The sequence below is a fragment of the Alternaria rosae genome (genome assembly GCF_020736505.1).
Source record: "Alternaria rosae strain MPI-PUGE-AT-0040 chromosome Unknown BKA58scaffold_2, whole genome shotgun sequence".
Classification (NCBI taxonomy): Eukaryota; Fungi; Ascomycota; class Dothideomycetes; order Pleosporales; family Pleosporaceae; genus Alternaria; species Alternaria rosae.
In genome coordinates, this window is record NW_025763571.1 from 4,745,426 (window position 1) to 4,764,865 (window position 19,440).

Here is a 19,440-nt window from a genome sequence, read left to right on the forward strand (position 1 = left end):
AGGGTGGTAATGGTGATGCGCGAAGCGCGAAGCCGTGTGTACGTCCAATGAGTGACAAGTGACGAGAAGTTTGATAAGACTTGGTGCGACTGTGCTACAAGAAAACGAGTGATCTCGTGACGAAGACACTGGGTATGAGAAAACGAAGAAAATACGAGTTGCGAATTCCAGTGCGCACGAAAGAGAGATAATCAAAGCGCGTGTTGAGATGCCTGGTAAACAAAAGCAACCGGCGAACCAGATTTGAAGCTGAGTGGAAAATTACCGAGCGGCTGGGTAGTTTGGACATGACATTCTGAGGCATCGACCAACCCCAGCAACATACGTTCCGTGTCGCAGCCTTACCTCAGATGCGAACTCTCTAATGATGTTCGCCCCCCTGTGCCGTTGGTTGTTGCAAGTTCTGACGTTGCTTGCGCGCTAAGCCTCACCATGTCTGCGGCCATTGAAACATGCTCGTTGTTTCGGAACATTTCACAAACCGAAACGTGCGGCGCCTGATAACTATTGATGAAGGTAAGGTATGACGAGGGAACTGTTCTTAGAATAGTGCTCGCGGGTTGGCTGGAGTTTCCCCAGTGGGTGAAGTCGAAGTGTTGCACAGATCCGCGTTGGACGGTCTACGAACGACTCGTCGGATCCGGAAGCTAATCGCCGGCAGTATCATGTGTCACTCCGAGGTGGTCTTCCAATTTGCCAATCGTATCCCCCATGTGCTCCTTGCTTCGGCTGCATCAAGCCTGCCTCATACGAGAGGCAGAAGAAGATCGTGGGTGACGGAAGATGAGTAAGAGAACGCGCGAAGTATTGAGATGTGACATGTCGAAAGTTGAAAATAACCTCGTCACCCCTGATATTCTTTCTGAGGGTCACATTCGTCCCATTGCTCCCGTCCGTCCGTGAACGGGAAGTTACGCGTCCAGGAAGCCTTCTCCCGAGCAGTGTTCACATGCGACCCGTCCCAAGCTGGAGGTGTGCCGTAGATGGCTGTCGAGGAAGCAGAGAGTTGATGCGAGCGCAAATGAAATGGAAGACCAGGGTTCCCCGCGGAGGTGCTACCCCAAAGCAGACGAACCTCGGCATCCCTTCCCACAACGCCACGCATGATGTTCGCTCAGGTACGAACGTGACAGTGTACGATTGTCGACTAAGGCAGGTGCTAATCCACACGGCGCCTCTGAATAGGCTTGGTGCTTGGGCGACCGGCATATAAGATGCAGTGCACATGGCCTTCCCCAGCTAGGACGGTACCCACCGCTACCAATCATCAAAGCCCCGCGATAGCTTTCGAAGCTCTTCTCACGACAAAGTCGGGTGGTACCAAACTACAGTTCTACCAACAAACATACTAGGCAATATGGCAGCTCCAGCAAGCGCTGATATTAAGAACCTTGAGGGAAAATGGGTCATGGTAAGTTCCAAGAATTGTTCAAATCATCATGTTCTCTATATACCTTCAACACCTCACGCATCAAAACACCGCAACATCGCAACATCATCCTAACACAACTCAGAACAAATCCCTCTCGGATGCTTTTGACGCCGTCCTCGCCCTCCAAGGCATAGGCTGGCTGACGCGCAAAGCCCTCGGCGCAGCAACCGTAACCCAACACCTGTACCAAACCACTGTAGACGGCGAAGACAACACGCCAACGACAGAAATCAAAATCGACCAACTCATAACCGGTGGCATCAAAGGCTCCACTGAAACCCGCATCCTAGACTGGCACTACCGCGAGCACGTCGACCGGCTCTTCGGCACCGTCAAGGGACGGTCGCGCTACATTGCCCTGGCCAAGGCAGTCGAAGAAGGAAAAGCTGCGGGTGTGAGCGAGGAAGACGCAAAGTATGTGGCCGAAGGCTGGTTGAAGGAGATAGAAGAAGGAGATATTGTCGAGAGTTTTGTGGAGAACGAGGCGAACAAATGGACTGCGTGGCAGATTTGGGGGTTCGCAGATATTGGGGGTCAGAGGAAACTGACGAGGAAGTTTGTGGTTAGGAAGGTGGGGAGTGATGAGGTTGTTAGGGTTAGGCTTGTATATGACTACACGGGCGCGTTGGACCAGGCGGCTTGAGATGTAGGGCTGTACCTACCCGTTATGCTGACCAGAGAAGTACGTTTCCCGATCTCAGTTCTGTCTCACACGTGCCGTTTCAACTTCCAGCTTTCTATGGGCATCCTGTCCCTCGAGTTAATGGCAAGTCGTGCAAGTTCTCTCTCCCATATTATGTACCACTTTGCACAACACAACACGACCGCGGAGCATTATAGCCGGACCCTCGTACAGTTGAGCGTATGCATGGATACAAAATCCTTTCACCGGTCTGGTTACCTGATAACGACCTCTCCTAGTACCACGCCGGTCAGTGATTACCTCCCATGTTGCACCTGACAGGCTTAAGTACTGCAGTATACCTCTCGCAGCAGGCGTTGGTGCAAACTGACATTTTCCCCATGGGCATGCTGAATATGGCCGATATGAGCTTTCTGACGGATCTCTTTCTCGCACTTATCGCTCTGACATCTACGATCCTCATCTTGATGTTGGCGTACCTCGCCATCCGTCTCACCAATCAAAACAAGAAGAAGACCAGTCGACAACCAACATTCAAGCCCGCTCTACTTGATCTCGAATCTGGTCGAGAGTCCCGTCTCTCACATCGCCTCTCACGGCAGCAAATACAACAGGAGCACTACGAAGACCTACAGCAACGCTACTCGTCCGTACCGCCATCACCATCAATCGAATTACTCCCCGAGATCAAGACTAGTGCAAGCGACGACAGAGCGAGCGAGTGGTTGGAATGCGGAGTTACGGATGAAGGCATCAATGTGGTTCATGGGGACTTGGGACAGAAGAAACCGGAGATACAGCAGGCGATGGTGGTGAGGCCAAAGAAACAGTTGAGGTGGGAGTGGAGAGATGAGAAAGTGGATAGTGGCGCCGTGCCGAAGAAATCTAGAGTTATTGAAAGGACGGATAAGGATGGGATCGTGTGCGGGGAGTATCGGACGGAATGAGAGATTGGATGAAGGTTTTGATGGGAGCATCTAGAGATAATTGTAATAAAGACAGTGTCGATCAATACGATCTCTCACTATCTCATATCAGCATCTGGGAAATACTTGTCTGGTTGCACGAAAGTTAGCGCATTGATGTATGGTTTTGCTAACCAAGCGTATCTCTCTTCTTGCGCCTGTGATTGTCGTGAAACTATCGTGTCAAGCTCCTTATGGCCCGACATGGTCGATCATCTTGGTCCAGAGAGCACACAGTTCAGACTGTGCGTCCGCCAGGGTAGCAATGAGAACTCGTACGCGTCTTAGTAAGTTAGTGGCTGCTCAAGCTGGAATGTAAGATTAGCGAGGATACAGGTATGCCCCGTCGGCCAGTAGAGCTATGGTTACATCTTACCTATACCCAGTAATATTATAGTCATTGTATGACCGTCAAGGCCTGTTTAAAGTTCTGTGTTCCGCCCTTTACCCGAGTTCGGATCGTACAAACGATACGCTGAGCTTCGTACACCAGCAAGCAAACACAGTACCTTTGTATCTGTGCAGGCTCAGGCACTCTCGACATCGACGGAGTCTGACACTGGGTATCATGGCGAAGATTGGAGGAGATCATATTGACGTCGACACGCATCAGTACCCTAGTATGCCAGCCAGCTGCTACGGCAAGGCTTCGGAAGTCCTTCCAGAAAGTAAAACTCGGCGGATCTTCAATTCTGACATTGGTTCCAGCGAGAGTGGTCACGCGGATTCGCTGATTGTCGACATGCCGTTGACTACGCACCTCACCTCAACAGCGCACTCTCAGCAAACACAACCTTCAATACTGGTTCCAGCCGTGTATACGGATACAACACCAGAACACACACGTCCTATTGGCGCCATTTTTGCGATTATCCTCGCTGGTATCACCGGGTTTGCAATTTCAATCACCCTCTTGACACGATACCTGCAACGCGCCAGGCAGGAAAAGAACCAGATAGAGGAAGAAGACGCGGCCCTGGAGGACGTGTTACACCTCAGTAAACTCAACGAAAGAGCATGGAATGTGGGGTTGAAGCGACTGCACAAGGCCTCCATCAGGAAGTGGTCCATCGAGGAAGCCAGTGCTCAGTTGGTGGGTGTGCTTGGACGGCCGAACTTGGATACGAAGACACCGTGGTTGCAAGGCTGTGCGGAGCGCGAGATGCTGGAGAAGCTATTTGAGCAGGAGGAGAAGGTGCGTAGAGGTGATAGGGAGAAAGCACTACCAATGTGCCCGCAGTAAACCGATAGCGGCGTGAACGTTGGAATTGATGACGGATCATGCGTCCGTTCAGCAGCGTTTGTCAAGTACGAGCAAGCGTAAGCGTACGCGCACGCCACATGGATTTACCTGTTCTGGGGGTATATGTTTGTGGCTTTGGGTAGTGGACAGTATGCGATTAGAGAAAGTATTGCAAAGCGAAAGACATGAATTCTCCAGACATATATGCGGCTTCATCAGCGGTCCGCACGTAATTAGTATAAGATAAGATTTGTGGCTGGTTGCTGTGTCCGGAGATGTTTGAGGACGAAGAAGAACAGAGACAACGGTGACTGTAGACGTGAAGCGTACGTAAGCTGGCGTTAGAATGTTTGCATCGAAACTCGACTGCACGTCGCTGATCAGCGGAGATGCAGATGCAGGGGTGAAAGACGTTGCCCAGGTGCGGTAGAACGTGGTAAGACGGTTACGCTAGGCCGCAGCCGAGTTAGCGTAGAAGCTTGGACAATCGACCAAATTTCATGACTGGGTAAACAAGAGCTGTTTGGGTTCATTTACTTGAACTATTCTTTCTCTCACTCGATAACTACACGCCCGACGCGCCCGAACACGAGACTCTGCATCCAAGCGCTTCTTCCCACATCCACGACGGCGACTTCCCGCTAGGCAACGCAGCTGCCCGCCCCGCTCGCTTCTACCACCCGCCGACACCCCACTGACGACCTCGGAGCACACGAGCTCTTCACACCACCCTACGCGCACCATGTCGGGCGAGTTGGATATTGACTTCACGCGCCGAAACAAGAAGCCGCGCCCGCTATCGGAGCACGAGAAGGAAAAGCTGGATGAATTTGTCGACGCGATCCATTACTCGGCGAGGTGGGTTGTCAACACAAGAGGCGGTCAGCGCGTTTTCTTTACTGACCGCGAACACAGATACTCGGACGACGCATACGAATATCGCCACGTGCAGCTGCCTAAGCAGATGCTAAAGGCTATCCCAAAAGACTACTTCGACGGCGCGCGAGGCACACTGAAGCTGCTATGGGAGGAGGAATGGCGGGCACTGGGCATCACACAGGTACGCGTGGTCTAACTCCAGGCTGCAACATATATGCTGACTTGGGAACAGAGTCTGGGATGGGAGCACTACGAGGTCCATGAGCCAGAACCTCACATTTTGCTTTTCAAGTACGTTGTGTCAGTGCATACACCGCGCGCTGCAAGCTAATCCTCCAACAGGCGACCGATCAACTATCAGCCTCCCATGCACTGATTCAGCATCAAACCGCGGCGCAGCCAAAGGTCTCCTCCACGTTGACTGAACACGCGCAGTAGCTGCGCACACCACCACGGCACACGAGACGGCCTATTCGCGATACCTTCTTTATCCATTTCCAGCGAGGCGCGTTAAACATAACGACGATATGATTACGGTGGTATGATCAATGCGCTGGGGTTGTAGGTTTACGACCGGGTCGAAAGCGCGTCTCTATATCCATTATGATAGGGTACCCGAAGCCCACAATTGTACATATGGCCGAGGCAGGAGGGGTAAGGAGTACTGGACATTGGGCAAGATAATATGGATTAGGTATATGGCTGTTAGTTGCTACGAGGGTTTATGATAGATCCATAGCTACCTCACCTGGTCCAAATCTGATACTTGTTGAAATGATCTTATTGCACCAGAGTGCCACGGAAAGCGCAACTTGACGTATGCATACTCATACGGACCGAATCTAGCGCGTCCCACACCCTCCTCACTTTCTGGTCTACCCACATGTCAATCTGGGACCCTGCGTAAGTTTTTCTTGACCTGTTTACTTGTGTTTACTTGATGGGGAAGAGAATCTTGAGTCAACTCCAACAGCGAACATATGCGGACAGGCCAACATCAAGCACAATGGCAATACCTCCATGGCCTCCGGCACTGTCCTCGGACGTGAGAGCAATATGCTTGTAGTCGCTCCGTGCTGGGTAGCGTCCGTTGCGGCCATCTAGAAACAGGGATATTACCACCATGTCAATCTAGAACCTGAAGAAGTAATTCAATGTATGAGTATATCTTGAAGATCAATCAGCCCGAATTCAACTTAACGGTATATTGTCGGTCTCAAGTAAGCTAGTGGCAAGGAGATGCTGACTGTAGATTCACGACAAATTGAGTGTTCGTCATCCTACACGTATTCCTGCAGCGGTGGCTAAAAATTGACATTGTAGGCTTAGGCTTCGTCTACGATGTGTTGGCACTTCTGTTACCTGGGCATTGTCAAGGTAGTCCTGCCTCCTGTTATGTGCTCAAGCAGACACTACGTAAGAACTCCAACGGCTAGTAAGCAGGTTTTAGACTACTGAGTCAAGGGCGCTCGTATACATCCAGTAGAACTGCGCTGAGAAAAGACTAGACTGACTCTTCAGAGGGCGCAAGATGTAGTCGTGACGACGGAGTGAATGATTCACACTCCGGAGAAAAGCGGCCCGACTTTCCCTGAGATGTCATCAGCCTGGGCAGAATCCACACACTCTAGTCTCTCACATGCGGATCTGCGCTTAAACATCTCGTAATGTCAACCACGAACCCATGGCCTTTCAAATCTACATGCGGTTGAGCGGACGGATTTCTCTCCGCTATTTAGGCCAGTCGCATCAAGCGGGCGGTGAGGGGAATATTGCGATCTGACTTTCTTTACGGGCCTTTCGACAACGACTGCCAGTATTCGGAGGAGGATATATCGTTCCGTTGTTGAGAGATTAAACGGTAGTTTAAGCGAGGACGAATGCGGAAGTACTGAGCGTGGTGCTGGGTATCCATCTGTCATCCCGCAGCATCGCAACCCAAGTCTGAGGTCGTTGGCAGTGCGAGGCTAAGCCTGCGTTTTACGTACACTGGCGTAGATCGCATCCGATTTTCCAGCCTTTTTCGGTCTTGGGAGGTTTGGCGGCGCCGCGGTTCTTTACCAACCTCCCTGAATCGCGTCAACGGCGAAAAGTGCTATGACATCAACGGCAAGATGCAACGGCAAGATGTAACTCGTTGACTAGGATTGGCGGAGATTTTCGGGTCCTGCGCACTGCCGGTGGTCGGAGCGGAAAGCGTTTTGCCTGAAGTGCGAGCGGTGAGAAACGAGACCAGGGGCAGAGCGGAGCGGAGATCGCTATCGAGGGTCCTATGCTAAGTAGGGCAGTAGGGCTTGTGGAGAACACGCGACACGTGCGGAGGCCGTTCATACCATAACCATGGATACTGGCAAGGTCGGGCGAGCTGCCTCGCTATGAGGCGACTCGTGAAAACCTCGGAACGTGGCAAAGTCTAGATCCATCACATCGTGCCATGTGCTGTCGAGGCTGCACAGAAGAAAAATTCGGCGGTGCAACTGTCAGCTGCAAGGTCCCTCCAACGGTCGTCAACTGTTTACAAGTGCTAGGCGAGAGATAATGATGCGTAGCCGTGGGTGACGTGCATGCGCCAATACTAAAACTATGGAGTATGGTAACGAGTACATAAGAGTAATTCCTCTAGACAGTTAAACTGGATCCTGTGTAGTACACACGCACAGATAAGGAACAGCTGGAGTAATGGAAAGATCACATTATTCAGGTGGGGGAAGCCATGCACGGCAGCCATTGGCCCACCGCAAAGTCCTTATCTCTCGGCTGTACGTAAGATAGAATGCAGAAAGCCGCTAGAGCCCATCCAGCTTACCTCCAAGCAACATCCGTGCACCGTGCATCTTGAAACCCATCCCGAGCACATGTCTGCCACAAAAGACTCTCGCAGCGCGCTCTCCAGCATCACTCCAGTATATACGACTGCCACCCCCGATTATGCGCCTGCTCTCTCCCCACACAGGGTTCTAGGTCTCCAAGCTCCAAGGCCAGGCTTATCCCGCCATCCCGCCCGCCTCCGCCCATCCTCTACTTCTTTCGTAGACCTTCAATGACGGCGCGAACCATCAGTCACCTCATACTCCTCGCCGCCGTTACCGGCAACCTAGGGCCCTAAGTAGGACTCGTCTGACTCTCCATTGGATTACCCAACTGGATTTGCATTTCCGGGATATCTCCCATATACCGATTGAACTACCTATCTCCCACGCGATAAGACCTGTCACGAACCCTGCTTCCGATAGCGAGATATTTGTACCCTGATTCGGAAACTAGCCAACGGGCCGTAGTCTATCATAGCCTTATCGCACCCTTCCACCACGCCAGCTAGCCATGACGGCAGTAGCAATGCAGCAGCCGGCCATGGGCCCACGTCCTGTTGTCTCTATAGCACCAGCTCGTCCTCGCACGATACAGAAGTCACCATCCAGCAAGGAGAGCTTGAGCAAGCCCACCTCCAACAACGGTCCAGTATCTAACATCCGCTCACGGAGGGAACGCCCTTGTGACGCGTGCCGAAGGAGGAAGAGCCGCTGTGTAATACACGAGGGCGCTGCTTTGTGTGTCTTGTGCGAGTTCCACAAGCAGGAGTGCACCTTTGTACAAAGCCCACTGCCGCGGAAGAGGAAGGTCGTTGACGGTGAGAAGAAGGACTCGCCAAATAACACCAAGAAAAGGTATGTTTAGGCCACCCAGTTACTGCTTCACGTTGTATTCCACGGCTCGCGTAGATATATCACCTCCGTTATCTGCTATTCCTCTTGCGTCACGCTACCAGGTCACGTGCGCACGTGTAGCACTCCATGCTTTTTCCATCCCGCATGTGGTCGTGGCACCGGGAGCTGTGGCCCTCGCCAGGCGTCCTGGTTCGTCGGCGTGTGGTTGGATGTCGTGCTGACATCCTCTGGCAGATCCGTCGACTCAGATCCTCCGCCACTAGCACTATCAACACCCACCATCACAGCAACCGCGCCAAGTCCTCCACCACCGCAACCCTCACTGTCTCAAATAGCGAGTCTGCACTTGCCTCAATTTGGAGAAACACTAGGACTGCAGCGACGCCAACATAGCAGATACATCGGTCTGAGTTCTCCGTTCGATTCACTGCTTATTGGCCTGTCACAGTTCGATACCCGTAACGAGTCGACCTTCGACCTTGGTACGCTTCGACGTGTGAACGATCATGAATGTTTCATTATGCTACCTGACGAGAACACACAGGACTTTGCCGGCGAGTCTGAGGCGTTGGGTCAGGTCGAGCAGCTTGTGCACCCACACGGCCCTGCTTTACTAGATCTATACTTCCAAGTAGTACATCCAAACTACCCCATCATACAGAAGCATCTATTTGTCGAGCGATATCGCCGAGGCGATCGAGGCTTCTCACCAGCCCTGTTGGCTGGCATGTACATCCTGGCGCTCAACTGGTGGTCTCTCGACCCCAAGCTAGCAAACTACTCAAGACCTGATGCAGCGCGGCTAGAAGCGATTGCTATGAAGGCGCTCACACTAGCTATGGAGCGCCCCAAACTGTCGACGATACAGGCTGGCTTGTTGTTGTTGCAACGTCCTGAAGCGGACTCTTGGAGCTTGACAACACAGCTGGTGGCTATTGGTCAAGAACTAGGCCTGCATCTCGACTGCTCATCATGGTCAGTTCCTCTCTGGGAGCGTGGCTTGAGGAAGCGCATCGCATGGGCGTTGTACATGCAAGACAAGTGGAGCTCACTCATCCACGGCCGGCCATCGCACATCTTCAATGCCAACTGGGCGGTGAAGCCGATTACAGAAGACGATTTTGTCGAAGAAGGAGATGGATACGAGACGCGCCAGGAAGAATCAGAGGAGGAGCAGGCAGAGAGCCACCGAGGCCGGATACTGTTTGCCCAAATGATTGGGCTCACGCAGATCATGGCTGAAGTCATGGACACATTTTACACCCAAACGGCGATCCACGACTTTGCGAATGCAGGGAGAAAGTCAACCGAGTTGATCCTCGCACGCGCCAAGCCCGTACAAATCAAGCTCCGTCAATGGCACGAGAAGCTACCCGCAGAGGTCAAGATGAACGTCCCCGAGAAGGGCAAGCTCACTTCGACGGGGTATCTGCATCTTGCGTACTTTGCGACGGAGATCACGCTCCATAGGCGCATTGTACAGTCTCTCGACTCCACCAATCCCGACTCTTACGGTCTCTTCATGTGCCGCAACGCCGCGAAGACGCGACTGATCTCTGCTATGGATTTTGTGAACCGTCTGAAGCCGGAGCATTTGCAGGGCTTCTGGTACTTTGCTTCCAAGGTCAACTTTACGCTCATCGGCACCTTTGGGTCGCTGCTATGGGCTACGGCACCCGCCAAGGAGGAAGCTGAATTCTACAAGCTCAGGCTATGCGAGTACCGCTGGACGCTTTCCGTCTCTTCCAAGCGAGCGGACTTCCTCGAGTACGCCGTATCGATGTTGGACGCAAGTCGCGCCATGCTCAACAACCTGGCAGAGAAGCCCAGCCTCGCACAACAAATTAGTAGTGCTGGCGTTCCGCCCGCGGCGCCCCCACGGCAATACAGTTCTTTTGCCAATATGGGACCGCCGCAGAACCCGAATGGAGCGGGCCGGTACGAGATGGAAGATGTCGACATGGGCGACGACAACGATCTGAGAAGGATGTCATCAGGTGAAAGCTTCGAGGGCTTTAATGATGGATCTCAATACGGCAGTCGGCCGCATACAGCTGGTAACTCGCCTCGCTCAATGTGAGTGGTTGATGCCAAGGGGCTCATAGTATATCTTTGACGACTCGCGAGTTTGTCGTACAAGTTTCAGGAAGGAGTCTTGTGATGTTCAGCGATTAAGCGTTCTTTTCATGGTGGGATGGTGGGCGTTATATAGGCACGCCTGGGGCTGCCACAACGGTGCTCTAGGATTGCGCCAAAATGGCGCCATATCGCGACAGACGGCACTGGGATGCTCCACGGATTCGCTCTTCAGCGACTGTTAGTCACGATTTGATGTTCGATGATAGTATAGACCGCCTTCTGGATATAGGGTATTGACACCAAGAATAACTCATTGTTACGCTGCCGCCTTCCGGCGATGCAAGCAAACTCGGCCTTTTTTTGAGACAGCATGCACGTGCCGAGTGAAACAAGCAAGTATTGAGCTGACATTGATGTAACAAGAATGCAACCTTTGAGAGTAATCTGACTGTTGCTGTGGCATTTTGAGTTGGAAAAGGGCTGTGCCTGCCGTTGCCTGAGTATTGTTACTTCAGGGTTCGGGCAACAGCTGACACGCCTTGAGCGCGTTGCCTGCGCCTCGAACCCCGCCCATGATCCCTCAACGCTCTCATCACACATTGATCTGTTCACGACCACAACTGTCCACAGGTGCACAAGGAGTGTTCTCGATATCGCAATCAAAGTTCAACAGTAGAGCTAGGTAGGCGAAGGACAATGATGATCGCGTGCACAAGCCCCATACACGCACACCGCATTCTCTCACGTCCAGACAGCGCGCCGACGCATAGAACACGAGCGATTCTCACCCCAACACCTCCGCGCCATATCAGACCACCCTGAAGGCGTTCACAGTCTGACCCGTCCTTCGGTGAAAATGCAAAGGCGTGCGGGTAGGACCTGCGCTTCAAGCCGCCCAAACAGGTCGCTTGGCAAGCCCCCGTTCAGCCGCACTTGGACAATGCGGTGGGCGCATTGGCGACATGGGGAATTAGGCGTCCGTCATGGGCATTCGTTGATCGGCTCATTCGCGATGTGCGACTCGATGAGGATAAAATAGAAGAAGCTGCGCTGCCTCATTGCTCCATTGCCTGAATGCAGCGATCGTGGCTTGGAACCGGTCAGCTTCGTCTTTTGTGCTGCGTGTATTTGTCTTTTTGCTTGCCCCTGAGTGTCATATAACGACGGACGTCCTGCGCGCTTGCCAACTGTTCAGCCTTGGTATCTGATCGGCGTTCTTGTATTTGTTCATACGCAATCCTCCTTCCTGTATTCGACATTGCGCCTTACAGACCACCGGCTTTCTGTTATTCTCTTCGTATTTGCCCACACAAACTTGCCTCCTGCCATCATGGTCAACGACAACACCGCCTGGAGACGACGGCTAGTGATCTGCTGCGACGGCACATGGCAATCTAGCGTCAGCAGCAAAGACAACATACCCTCAAATGTTGCCAGGCTCTGCCGCCTGATCGCCCGTGTTGGCACGGACAAGAACGACGCCTCGAAGAAATTCCATCAGATCGTGTACTATGACTCTGGGATAGGAACCGGGAATCTCAGTACCTCTGAGAGGCGACGACAAGGCGGCACAGGAGCTGGTCTCGCGGAGAACGTCATCGAAGCCTACAACTTCATTGTGCAAAACTACGAGCCAGGCGATGAGATCTTCTGTTTTGGGTTTTCGAGAGGCGCCTACACGGCGCGTGCGGTTGCCGGACTGGTTTCGGATATCGGTGTGATTGCACCAGTCAACATGCAATTCTTTCCGGAGCTATATCGTCTGTATCAAAGGAATGAAGAAGGTGTTGACTTCCGTGATACGGATGAATACAGATGGTTCACCAAAGGCAAGCTCAGCGAGAAGGGTCTGCAGATGGAGAAAGAGGGCGTAGATGTCAGGAACATCGACTGGCGTGATCTCAAACTGCTGGCTGAAGTATGGGAGATTCGACCGCATGGTGAGCTTGCTGTCAGCGAGGGTAGCAGGAAGGTGAAGGTGGTTGGCGTGTGGGATACGGTTGGCTCGCTGGGTGTACCTGATCTGATTGGTATTGATCTGGCGTGGTCGAGGACGAAGTATGGGTTTCACAACGTCGAGCTGACGGAGAGTGAGTTTGCGATGGTGTGGAAGCGTGTGATTCTGGCTAACAATTTGTAGATATCGAGCATGCATTTCAGGCGTTGGCTTTGGATGAACGTCGGAGGGCTTTCCGCCCGACTCTCTGGTACATTCCCAAGAGTCTGGTCGACGATCCCGACAGACCAACACCGGAGCTGAAGCAGGTTTGGTTTCCTGGCGTTCACACCAATATTGGCGGTGGTTCACAAGACGCTTTCGGTGATATGAAGGGAGATTCGGAAAACATCTCCACAGCAACCCTCTGCTGGATGCTTCAAGTCATCTCCCCTTATCTTACCATCGACCGCCGTGCCTTCCAGCTATCCATGGACCAGTACACGCGCTGGCTATTCCGACTCCGCTTTGCCTGCACCTATCACCACCAGAACATCCTCCAAAAAGCGTGGAACCTGCTCCCAACAATCTCCATTCCAGGTATCGGCCGCGACACGCTCAAAGCCCCGCCGCGTTCTCCACCGCACTCACACACCAACTTTGACTTCAGCTGGGGTACAGGCCCCCTCGTAGACTCCTACAGCGGGATATACTACTTCATCGGATCATGGCAACGCATGCCCGGCCACGAAGAAGTCGAGTGTTACAACGAGGACACCAAAGCGCCGAAATGGACCAGACTCCGTGATCTGGGCGATACAAACGAATACATTCACCCCATCGCCTACTACCGCAGTCTCGTCCGCGGATGGGACAAACACTCTCCGCTGAAGCATGGCTGGAACCGAGGTAACTGGCGCACGAAAGAGGATGATACGGCAAGGTTTTGGTGGTACAAAGATGGTGAGCAAGAGAAGGGTGCGATCCCCGAGTGGATCATGATGCCGAATGATTCCGTGGAAGAGTACAATTACGAGAGAATGTGGTATAATAAGTGTGAGGAGGTTGCGGGCATAATGGATAAGGTGGTTGGCAAGGAGGATTTCCGCGGCAAGGGGTTCTTGGAGAATTTGGACAAGGAGATTGATCTAGGGGTTGAGGGAATGCCAAAGGATGTTGCGCCTTGAGAGGGAGGGAGGGTCGCGGAAGACAAGGAAGAAACCGAGTGAGTTTGCCGCATACATTGGGTCAATATCAACAGACTACAAAATCTGACGTTGATGTAGGCTTCAACGTCTTGAGATTTTGCCCTGATTGAGATGGTGTGGTAGATGAAGTGGGTGGTAATGCGGTCGGATTGCGAATTGTGGGAGGCAATATTCTTTGAGGAGCTGGTCTCTTGAGATAATGTACTCAATTCGTTATGGTAGAGGAGTACAACAGCGTTGAGGAAAACATCTAAACACTTATATCACCAGCCCGACTGATCTTAACCAGAGGTACGCACATACGTGCAATTGACCTAATAGCATACATAGGAAATTTCAAAGTTACCTCTAAACACCTCAAGAATCAAGTCTCTTTGGGTAATAAACATATAACTATCTAACGGCAAAGTATCACAAATAATTGCAAGATACGGCTGTCAAAACTTTGCTGCATAGGTAAAATGCAGGGAAATGCAAGACAATGCAAGCAACATTTAAGAACTAAAAACAACGTTACTTCAACAGAGAATGCGCGCAGATGACCTAGAAAGTCAGATTCGCAAGATGTACTCTGCTCTTATAACATCACGTTGTAACCTGTAAGAACAGGAGCGACAAGCAGCACACAGTGGTAAAAAAAAGTTATAGTGGACAAGTGGGTGATCTTGCATATTTTAGCGAGTGGGCTCGACTTGTAGAGTGAAGTCAGCCTGAAATACCGAAACCCGGACCTCCCGGAGGACATGAAGGATGATTGTAGACACATGACGTTTGTAATATCTCTTCTGTACTCAAGATCGCATGTTGTAACCTTCAAAAAAGGAGCCAGAGAGGGCATCAAGGGGCAAAAAATGGACGGGCGGGTGATCGAAACCCGGACCTTCCGCAATTTGTGTAATTCACGCCCTTTCGAGCACAAGAAATGCAAAGCGGACGCTCTACCACTGAGCCACACGCCCAAGATGTATTGAGTCTTATGGAGACGTTGATGACAAATATTGGTGAAATCTAATCTATATTTCAAATCTTTGGTGGTATGGCGCTACCGCCTGCTTCGGGTTAGCGGCACGTGGATCTTCCCGACCACGTTCCGCAGGCGATCGGAAGCGTGCAACTGTCAGGGTTCACAGCCACGCCTTGGCGCAACCCGGAACCTCGTCGTCAGCACCGAACATACCCACATCCTATCACAGTAAACAACACGTCTTCACTATCGTTCCGCCCCGATTACCTCCTCATCACTCAAACATACACTCCGTAATATAGCGACAATCGACAACCTGAATTGACCGCTCGTCTATCTCTCATCGCCTTCCCGCAAGCTGTCAATAGCTTTGCAAACAAACAGATCGCATTCGCAACAACAACCGCCACGATGGGGTCACTAGGCACATATTTCCTAGATGTCGTCTATTCCTTCACAAATTGCATGGTTTGCTTTCCCAGCTCACCACAGTTGAAGATCAACAGTCGGAGTTTCAAGATATTACGGCTGCTGGGCGAGGTAAGTTGTGATGTCTCCAATGGACTGCATTCACTTTACTCATCGCAACACAGGGTGGCTTCTCATATGTATACCTCGTACAAGACAACTCGAATCAACAACTCCTCGCCCTCAAGAAGATCCGATGTCCCTTCGGCCAAGAAAGCGTGAGCCTGGCGCTCAAAGAAGTCGAGGCCTACACACTCTTCTCGCCGCATCCAAACATCATACACTCGATCGACTACTCCGTTGAGACCGACAAGTCAGATTCATCCGCGAAGACCGTATACATCCTCCTCCCGTACTACCGTCGCGGCAACCTTCAAGATATGATCAACGCGAACCTGGTCAATCACACAAAGTTCCCAGAGCGAAGACTCATGGTGCTATTCCTAGGTGTCTGCAAAGCGCTCAAGGCAATGCATCAGTACAAGATCAAGGGTGGGCCCGGCGGCGCGAAGAGCGAGGGCAAGGCGAAGAAGGTTCGGAGGGACGCGAAGAGGGCGGACGCAGAAGCTGCGGAGACCATGGAGATGCGCCCGAGCAGGCGAAATCGCGATCATGACGAGGACGACGAGCAAGAAGCAGAAGGACTGCTAGAGGATACAGAAGTCACAGCGGCGCACGAAGGCATTGCGCCCGGCGGAGAGAGGGCGTACGCGCACAGGGACATTAAGCCTGGTAAGCACTGCATTTATTACACAGTCGCGCATTCTGAGACTAACACGCGTAGGAAACATCATGATAGACGACGACGGCCAAACACCCATCCTCATGGACCTCGGCTCCCTAGCACCCTCCCCAACACCCGTAACATCGCGCTCCCTCGCCCTCCAAATCCAAGACACCGCCGCCGAACACTCAACCATGCCATACCGCGCCCCCGAGCTCTTCGACGTCAAGACCGGCTCTGTCATCGATACCAAGGTCGACATCTGGTCGCTCGGATGCACGCTCTACGCATGCTTAGTCGGCAAGAGCCCCTTCGAGGCTAGGTCAGATGAGACCGGTGGTAGTCTGAGCATATGTGTTTTGGGTGGTGACTGGAGGTTTCCAGATGAGGGTATGCAGAGGGGCAAGCAGAAGGCGAACCCCGAGGATGCTATCACGGACAGCGTGAAAGAGGTGGTCAGGAAGTGTCTGAGGTTGGAACCGAGTGAGCGACCGGATGTTGATGAGCTCATTGAGATTGTGGAGGGTGTGCTGAGGGAGCTGCCGGAGGATGGCTCGGACGATTAAGTGGTACGACACTTGTTTGGGGTGGCGTTCTCACTGATGAGTACGCCTGGACGAGGTCATTTCTTTCCTACACGTCGTGAGTATGTCCGAAGAGATCTGGGCTTTCCATCTTTCCATCCAGTCGAGCGTATCGATACGTTTCAATATACCCTTTCACGTGTTGATCTCGTCACTTCACATCTTAATTCTGCTCTTACTAGGCGCTTCATTCATACTACATCGCGATTCAATTGACAAGCGCACGTTTTTATCGATATGGGAAAGGCCAGACCAGTAAAGGAGTTGGGTGGGGTGTCATCTCACACGTCAGTGCAGCTTCGCGTACTTTCCACATCGATATATTGTGCTGTCTTGACACACGCTGTTTGCTCTCACCTCATCGGGAGTGCCAGTGCTCTCACTCACCACAACTTTCTGCGACCCAGTCTGAGCTTTATACTCTCTCACGGATTTCCAATACGCATCCGACGTTGTGCGCTTTCTTCGTGTACTCTACGAAGCTACGTCTCCCACTCGTGGACGCGACTTCTCCCGCCACACAACGTCATGTCAACACTAAGCAGTGCGAAAAGGCGCCAGCCCGAGCGTGCCACAAAATCGCAGGCAGCGAGGCAACACATGAGTACTCGGAAGCCAAAGAACGGAATGCTCAGTGTTACTCCTAGTAGCTATTATCTCACGATGCAAGTGTGACGCCATTCAGCACGACACCTACTGACTATCTGCTATCAGAGCTAAGCGAAATGCGGAAGAATCCGATCTCTTGCGTCTACCTCCAGAAATCCGCAATCGCATATGGGGATACGTTGTCTCTGTGGAGCACGTCTACGGAGGCGACTTGATCCTCGGCCAACCTTACGACATGAAAGACTATTCAGTCCCGAGTGTTTTTTACGCTTGCAGACAAATGTACGCCGATTCCTGCTTACTCTTGTACTCTCTCAATGACTTCAGGGTCCACGATGATTCTTCTTCGGTCCGTTGGTTGGACGAAAAATTGCCACAACAACTGGCCGCATTCAGGCGGATTACTATCGCTTGTTCTGACAGCCATGCATTATGCCTCCAACGATTCCCTGGCTTGATATCGGTGCGTGCTGTCTACATCTGCAACCGACGCCATGTCGACAACACTACAGAAGGTCAGAGTGTCATTGATACATTGAAGAAGATATCGGGTAAAGATGGACTGGAGGTTGTTCTGAAGGATATGGAGAGCTTCGCAGGTATGAGATTTCGATGATTTCAGATCGTTGAAACATCAAGGATACTGCAGCTGTTCCGAGAAAAGGCGAGGCTTACTGCACTTCTGGATATCTTCCTTTCTAAATGAGCATACGGGCCCAGATGAGCAAGAGCAAACGGATTGAAGCGAGGTGAGTAGACTCATTCGAGACCATAAAGGCATGTCGAGTCCCGTCGAGGCTCATGATTCGGTGCAGTTTGATCTTATCTTCCGCGTTTCAGTACCACACTTTTTAGCGAACCCACCCCAAAATCGAAGCCAGTTTCTTACCTTCATAATCCTTTTTATTCGAATGACCTTATTGTATAGGCAGGGTGTAAGTCTTGAAATTTGGGAGGTAGCTCATGAGCGCTAGGTACTTGCAGCACCGTGGACGGGAGGTCAAGGGCCCAGAGCATGACTTAGCTAAAAACACAAAGCTGCTACGGACCCAAAGTCTCTTCACTCCGCATCTGCATCTTCTTTTGTCAAATTCTTAAATATCAGCGCCCTCGGCGACATAGTCAGTCTACGGAAATTTCGCGGCCAGTCAACAGGCTCTACCGGTGCCAGTCATTAAGTTCATCAGAACTATACGAGGCGGAAACACGAAAAAAACCAAGCCCAAACCCGAGACCTGCACTACCGAGATAACGATCCGGAATAAGAGGCACGGCTATTTGCTATCGGTTCGTCGCCCACAGGACGATATTGTAGACGTGACACCATTCGGCAAATACAAGGCGATGTAAGTAAAGTCGACATGGCCTCCAGCACAATGCAGCCCTCTCAGGACAGGATCAAATGCTAGTGATTCAGCACCGAGAGAAACATGCGGGTCTCATTTTTGCTCCTCCTGCCTCGAGAGTTGCGGGATCATGACTGGGAATATGTCCTCGGAAACTACATCATCTTCAACACTCAACCCGAAAGGCCGCTCGTTATGGCCCATGACTCAGGCGATCATATAAAACACCCCCTAGCTATCCTACGCGTCTGTCGTTCGACATACACGGAAGCGCGCTTCATCCCCTTCTCCATCAACAATTTCTAGTACAGGCCTACACACCCGCCCATGCCCAGCGATGTAAGCGATTGGTGGCGGAAGTTGATTCCCGCACAGTTCAACGCCATTCGTACAGTTTCGATGTTCCTCGGAAGAGACATTACCGATACTGATTCCTGCAAGCGGAGGCTTTGGCGCCTTTGATGGGCTTGAGGACGATTGTGTTCAATGTTTATGCGGGTTACACGGGGAGTTGGAGAGATGACACTGATGATAGGTTCCAGTTGATGAAGAATAAGCTGATGGAGAGGCTTGAAGAAGTACTGGAAGCAGATGGAGTGACGGTTATCTTCAACATGTGATAAAGTAGGTGGATGTATTTACCGCGGTGGAGTACGTCCACTAGGGATGATGAGGCTAAAACGTCGTGTAGTCAA

The 19,440-nt window shown here is 51.8% G+C and overlaps 8 protein-coding genes and 1 non-coding gene across 9 annotated transcripts; 8 read left to right on the plus strand and 1 right to left on the minus strand.

Annotated features, from left to right (window-relative positions):
* The first annotated feature begins 1,096 nt into the window (after positions 1-1,096).
* BKA58DRAFT_378872 (uncharacterized protein) lies at positions 1,097-2,380 on the plus strand. The gene is made up of 2 exons (XM_046169756.1): positions 1,097-1,411; positions 1,515-2,380. Exons 1-2 carry the CDS (start codon positions 1,358-1,360, stop codon positions 2,073-2,075), a joined length of 615 nt encoding a protein of 204 aa, XP_046030050.1. The 5' UTR covers positions 1,097-1,357; the 3' UTR covers positions 2,076-2,380.
* A 99-nt stretch (positions 2,381-2,479) lies between these two features.
* On the plus strand, positions 2,480-3,022 carry BKA58DRAFT_409519 (uncharacterized protein; the record flags this gene model as incomplete). Its single annotated transcript, XM_046172152.1, has 1 exon — positions 2,480-3,022. One exon carries the CDS (start codon positions 2,480-2,482, stop codon positions 3,020-3,022), a length of 543 nt encoding a protein of 180 aa, XP_046030051.1.
* Positions 3,023-3,608: 586 nt separating this feature from the next.
* BKA58DRAFT_418581 (uncharacterized protein) lies at positions 3,609-4,292 on the plus strand (the record flags this gene model as incomplete). The annotated part of the gene is made up of 1 exon (XM_046172674.1): positions 3,609-4,292. One exon carries the CDS (start codon positions 3,609-3,611, stop codon positions 4,281-4,283), a length of 675 nt encoding a protein of 224 aa, XP_046030052.1. The 3' UTR covers positions 4,284-4,292.
* Positions 4,293-4,789: 497 nt separating this feature from the next.
* BKA58DRAFT_378877 (regulatory subunit of cyclin-dependent kinase) lies at positions 4,790-5,957 on the plus strand. Its single transcript, XM_046169757.1, has 4 exons — positions 4,790-5,141; positions 5,199-5,343; positions 5,395-5,453; positions 5,505-5,957. Exons 1-4 carry the CDS (start codon positions 5,026-5,028, stop codon positions 5,536-5,538), a joined length of 354 nt encoding a protein of 117 aa, XP_046030053.1. The 5' UTR covers positions 4,790-5,025; the 3' UTR covers positions 5,539-5,957.
* Positions 5,958-8,345: 2,388 nt separating this feature from the next.
* Positions 8,346-11,021, plus strand: BKA58DRAFT_111822 (nitrogen regulatory protein OTam). Its single transcript, XM_046163942.1, has 2 exons — positions 8,346-8,827; positions 9,062-11,021. Exons 1-2 carry the CDS (start codon positions 8,484-8,486, stop codon positions 10,905-10,907), a joined length of 2,190 nt encoding a protein of 729 aa, XP_046030054.1. The 5' UTR covers positions 8,346-8,483; the 3' UTR covers positions 10,908-11,021.
* A 1,070-nt stretch (positions 11,022-12,091) lies between these two features.
* On the plus strand, positions 12,092-14,389 carry BKA58DRAFT_111891 (uncharacterized protein). Its single transcript, XM_046163943.1, has 2 exons — positions 12,092-12,996; positions 13,047-14,389. The coding sequence occupies exons 1-2, from the start codon at positions 12,237-12,239 to the stop codon at positions 14,027-14,029; spliced, it is 1,743 nt and encodes a 580-aa protein (XP_046030055.1). The 5' UTR covers positions 12,092-12,236; the 3' UTR covers positions 14,030-14,389.
* Positions 14,390-14,902: 513 nt separating this feature from the next.
* Positions 14,903-15,009, minus strand: BKA58DRAFT_t20. The gene has a single exon. It is a non-coding gene; the product is annotated as a tRNA-Ala (tRNA).
* A 327-nt stretch (positions 15,010-15,336) lies between these two features.
* BKA58DRAFT_111939 (serine/threonine protein kinase-like protein) lies at positions 15,337-16,900 on the plus strand. Its single transcript, XM_046163944.1, has 3 exons — positions 15,337-15,554; positions 15,608-16,214; positions 16,267-16,900. Exons 1-3 carry the CDS (start codon positions 15,426-15,428, stop codon positions 16,770-16,772), a joined length of 1,242 nt encoding a protein of 413 aa, XP_046030056.1. The 5' UTR covers positions 15,337-15,425; the 3' UTR covers positions 16,773-16,900.
* Positions 16,901-17,267: 367 nt separating this feature from the next.
* Positions 17,268-18,292, plus strand: BKA58DRAFT_378884 (uncharacterized protein). Its single transcript, XM_046169758.1, has 2 exons — positions 17,268-17,455; positions 17,505-18,292. The coding sequence occupies exons 1-2, from the start codon at positions 17,319-17,321 to the stop codon at positions 18,013-18,015; spliced, it is 648 nt and encodes a 215-aa protein (XP_046030057.1). The 5' UTR covers positions 17,268-17,318; the 3' UTR covers positions 18,016-18,292.
* The last annotated feature ends 1,148 nt before the right edge of the window (positions 18,293-19,440 follow it).

What these genes read in the sequence shown, in the direction of transcription:
- BKA58DRAFT_378872 (XM_046169756.1), top strand. Translation starts at nt 1,358, where the DNA reads ATGGCAGCTCCAGCAAGCGCTGATATTAAGAACCTTGAGGGAAAATGG. An exon ending in TTGAGGGAAAATGGGTCATG is followed by an intron (nt 1,412 to 1,514) that starts GTAAGTTCCAAG and finishes AACACAACTCAG; the next exon opens with AACAAATCCCTCTCGGATGC.
- BKA58DRAFT_378877 (XM_046169757.1), top strand. Translation starts at nt 5,026, where the DNA reads ATGTCGGGCGAGTTGGATATTGACTTCACGCGCCGAAACAAGAAGCCG. An exon ending in GGGCACTGGGCATCACACAG is followed by an intron (nt 5,344 to 5,394) that starts GTACGCGTGGTC and finishes ACTTGGGAACAG; the next exon opens with AGTCTGGGATGGGAGCACTA. An exon ending in CCTCACATTTTGCTTTTCAA is followed by an intron (nt 5,454 to 5,504) that starts GTACGTTGTGTC and finishes ATCCTCCAACAG; the next exon opens with GCGACCGATCAACTATCAGC.
- BKA58DRAFT_111822 (XM_046163942.1), top strand. Translation starts at nt 8,484, where the DNA reads ATGACGGCAGTAGCAATGCAGCAGCCGGCCATGGGCCCACGTCCTGTT. An exon ending in CCAAATAACACCAAGAAAAG is followed by an intron (nt 8,828 to 9,061) that starts GTATGTTTAGGC and finishes ATCCTCTGGCAG; the next exon opens with ATCCGTCGACTCAGATCCTC.
- BKA58DRAFT_111891 (XM_046163943.1), top strand. Translation starts at nt 12,237, where the DNA reads ATGGTCAACGACAACACCGCCTGGAGACGACGGCTAGTGATCTGCTGC. An exon ending in CAACGTCGAGCTGACGGAGA is followed by an intron (nt 12,997 to 13,046) that starts GTGAGTTTGCGA and finishes AACAATTTGTAG; the next exon opens with ATATCGAGCATGCATTTCAG.
- BKA58DRAFT_111939 (XM_046163944.1), top strand. Translation starts at nt 15,426, where the DNA reads ATGGGGTCACTAGGCACATATTTCCTAGATGTCGTCTATTCCTTCACA. An exon ending in TATTACGGCTGCTGGGCGAG is followed by an intron (nt 15,555 to 15,607) that starts GTAAGTTGTGAT and finishes ATCGCAACACAG; the next exon opens with GGTGGCTTCTCATATGTATA. An exon ending in GCACAGGGACATTAAGCCTG is followed by an intron (nt 16,215 to 16,266) that starts GTAAGCACTGCA and finishes TAACACGCGTAG; the next exon opens with GAAACATCATGATAGACGAC.
- BKA58DRAFT_378884 (XM_046169758.1), top strand. Translation starts at nt 17,319, where the DNA reads ATGTCAACACTAAGCAGTGCGAAAAGGCGCCAGCCCGAGCGTGCCACA. An exon ending in AGTAGCTATTATCTCACGAT is followed by an intron (nt 17,456 to 17,504) that starts GCAAGTGTGACG and finishes ATCTGCTATCAG; the next exon opens with AGCTAAGCGAAATGCGGAAG.